Below are 2,184 nucleotides of genomic sequence, written 5' to 3' on the forward strand. Positions count from 1 at the left end.
CATGCCAACAAACATCAGCTCGCCGGTCGTCCCGTCGGTCGTACTTACAGCGCAGCCACCGCTACCAAGGGGATGCTCCTGCCTCCCGGCGCGCCAGGGACCACCAGTTCAGCACGCACACGGGTGGCGGAGGGCCTGCTCTCCCGCCCACGCTGCCCTTGCCAGTGGCAGTTCCAGCTCTACCCGACAGCTCAGAAGTCCCGTCGGGTTATGTAAACCGATCCGAATTCATTTTCCGCAGTTTGGGTGGAAGGTTCCCTTCCATCCTGCTGCCGCCCGACAGCTTCTGCAGCTTGGGCGGCAGGTCAGCCACCGACTGGCTGATGGGATCCGATATCATCTTGGTGGTTTTAGACACCAGTTTCTCCTCCGAATTCCCGGGGACCGAGCTGATCCGCTGGAGTTTCATGGGTAAATCCCCCATGCTGTAGGCCTTCTCAGAGGTGGTGGAACTCATCCTGAGCAGTTTTTTGGGGAAGTCTTCCCTCCCAGTTATTTTCTGCAGTTTTGAAGGGAGTTTTGTGCCAACTTCGTCGAGACCATCCAGGCACTCCACCGAGTTATTCCTTTCCTTGCTGTTGCTCACAGCGGGTGCTATCAAGGGGGAGGACATGAGCAGCATCTCCTCCTGCTCCTTCACGCTGTACGGTGGCGTGGGGACCTCAAACGTTGCATGAAACTGGGAGTAATCGACTTTAAAGAACCCTTCTTCCAAGGAGATAACGGGGAAGAACCGATGACCCCAGAGCACCTCGTCCTCAGTATAGGACGTCCTGGCTTGGCACGTCATCCCTGCAACGAGCAAGGGAGAAAAACTTCCACCAGTTATGGAAAAATGTGGATGCACATAAATCTTGGGGTTTTATTAACATTTCAGTGAGACATATTTTATGGTTTTACAGGTATAAAGGCACTGGCATGCCTACCATTTACATACAGTAGCTATTAAATCGTCAGTCTCAAGGTGAAAGGAGCCAGCAGTGAAAGAAGGAGCATTAACCATTTGAATAATTCACATCTACCACTATGGACACTTCTGGAGGGGCTGCTGACAAAGGGAAAATACAGGGCTACACTGATAACCCCAGTACTAAATTAGCAAGAGCTGCTAATTGTAATGCAAATTTGGGCTTGTCAGGATCTTAAAGTATTACTAAGTTATTCCACATTTCATCATATTGGCGAATACATACAAACCCAGGCCCTACGCTTCGTGCGCCATATGCACAAACCAAGCCCGTGTCGGTGCGTTCCAACCCATCAGCGAGCAGAAGGCAGGTCCTATGAAACACATTCATTCCTCTTTAAGGGCATCACCAGCAATCTACTCACAGATCCATCGCTGCCAGGCTGAGATCCAAACGTCAGAAGATTAGCAAGGAAGAAGAAATATGACTAAGAGGCAAATCACCACCCTTCCCCTTCCTCCATTGCACCCCTCCTCTTGAGCACCCAGACTTGGCCATCCCAGTCACCCATCTGACCTCAGAAGTCATGGAACCATGGAATGGTTTGGGCCATGGGCAGGGACACCTTCCACCAGACCAGGTTGCTCCAAGCCCCGTCCAACCTGGTCTTAATCAGAGGGAAATGATGACCATGTATAGCTGGAGGCTTCTCGAAGAAATTCTGCTGCTTCTTTTTATTGTATTTTTTTATATAGTATCTGTGGCATTCTGTGACTAGAATTATCCTGCCATTTTATCCTGCTATAGCAAACTGGAAATACAACATGTTTTCAGGAAGTTAAATCTACCTCTGCAAACACATCCCCTGCCCAGCTGGTAAGAACGAGAGAAAAGGAAGGGAACTTTGGAAGGCACAGGAAAAACGATGGCGGGGCTGTAGCGAGGGATGGATACGTGCCTGGTGACAGACACCTGGAAAAATAACATCAGGTTGTCCAGGGAGCTGGTGAAGTCACGATTGCTGGAGGGAATCAAGAGACGAGTTGTAGCAACGCTCAGGGACATGGGTCAGTGGTGGGCTTAGCGGTGCTGGGTTATCGGTTGGACCCCATGGGCTTAAAGGGCTTTTCCAACCAAAGCAATTCTATGACTTTACGGTTTTATTGCACTTTATATTACTGCTAACGGAATCCAAGTTCTACCTTCCCATAGGAATTTCTACCTCTAATACACCTGAGTATATCACAAGACATAAACCCGAGCATTTTCTGCTTTA

The 2,184-nt window shown here is 49.6% G+C and overlaps 1 protein-coding gene across 1 annotated transcript; it reads right to left on the reverse strand.

Moving 5' to 3' along the window:
* Positions 1 to 208: 208 nt before the first annotated feature.
* LOC104514026 (G protein-activated inward rectifier potassium channel 1) lies at positions 209 to 790 on the reverse strand. Its single transcript, XM_010157556.1, has one exon. The coding sequence runs from the start codon at positions 788 to 790 to the stop codon at positions 209 to 211; it is 582 nt and encodes a 193-aa protein (XP_010155858.1).
* Positions 791 to 2,184: the final 1,394 nt, after the last annotated feature.

The sequence above is a fragment of the Eurypyga helias genome, unplaced genomic scaffold (assembly GCF_000690775.1).
Source record: "Eurypyga helias isolate BGI_N326 unplaced genomic scaffold, ASM69077v1 scaffold15598, whole genome shotgun sequence".
Taxonomy (NCBI): Eukaryota; Metazoa; Chordata; class Aves; order Eurypygiformes; family Eurypygidae; genus Eurypyga; species Eurypyga helias.

Bases quoted from the DNA above. Each gene is read 5' to 3' on its own strand.
- LOC104514026 (XM_010157556.1), bottom strand. From the start codon at position 790: ATGACGTGCCAAGCCAGGACGTCCTATACTGAGGACGAGGTGCTCTGG.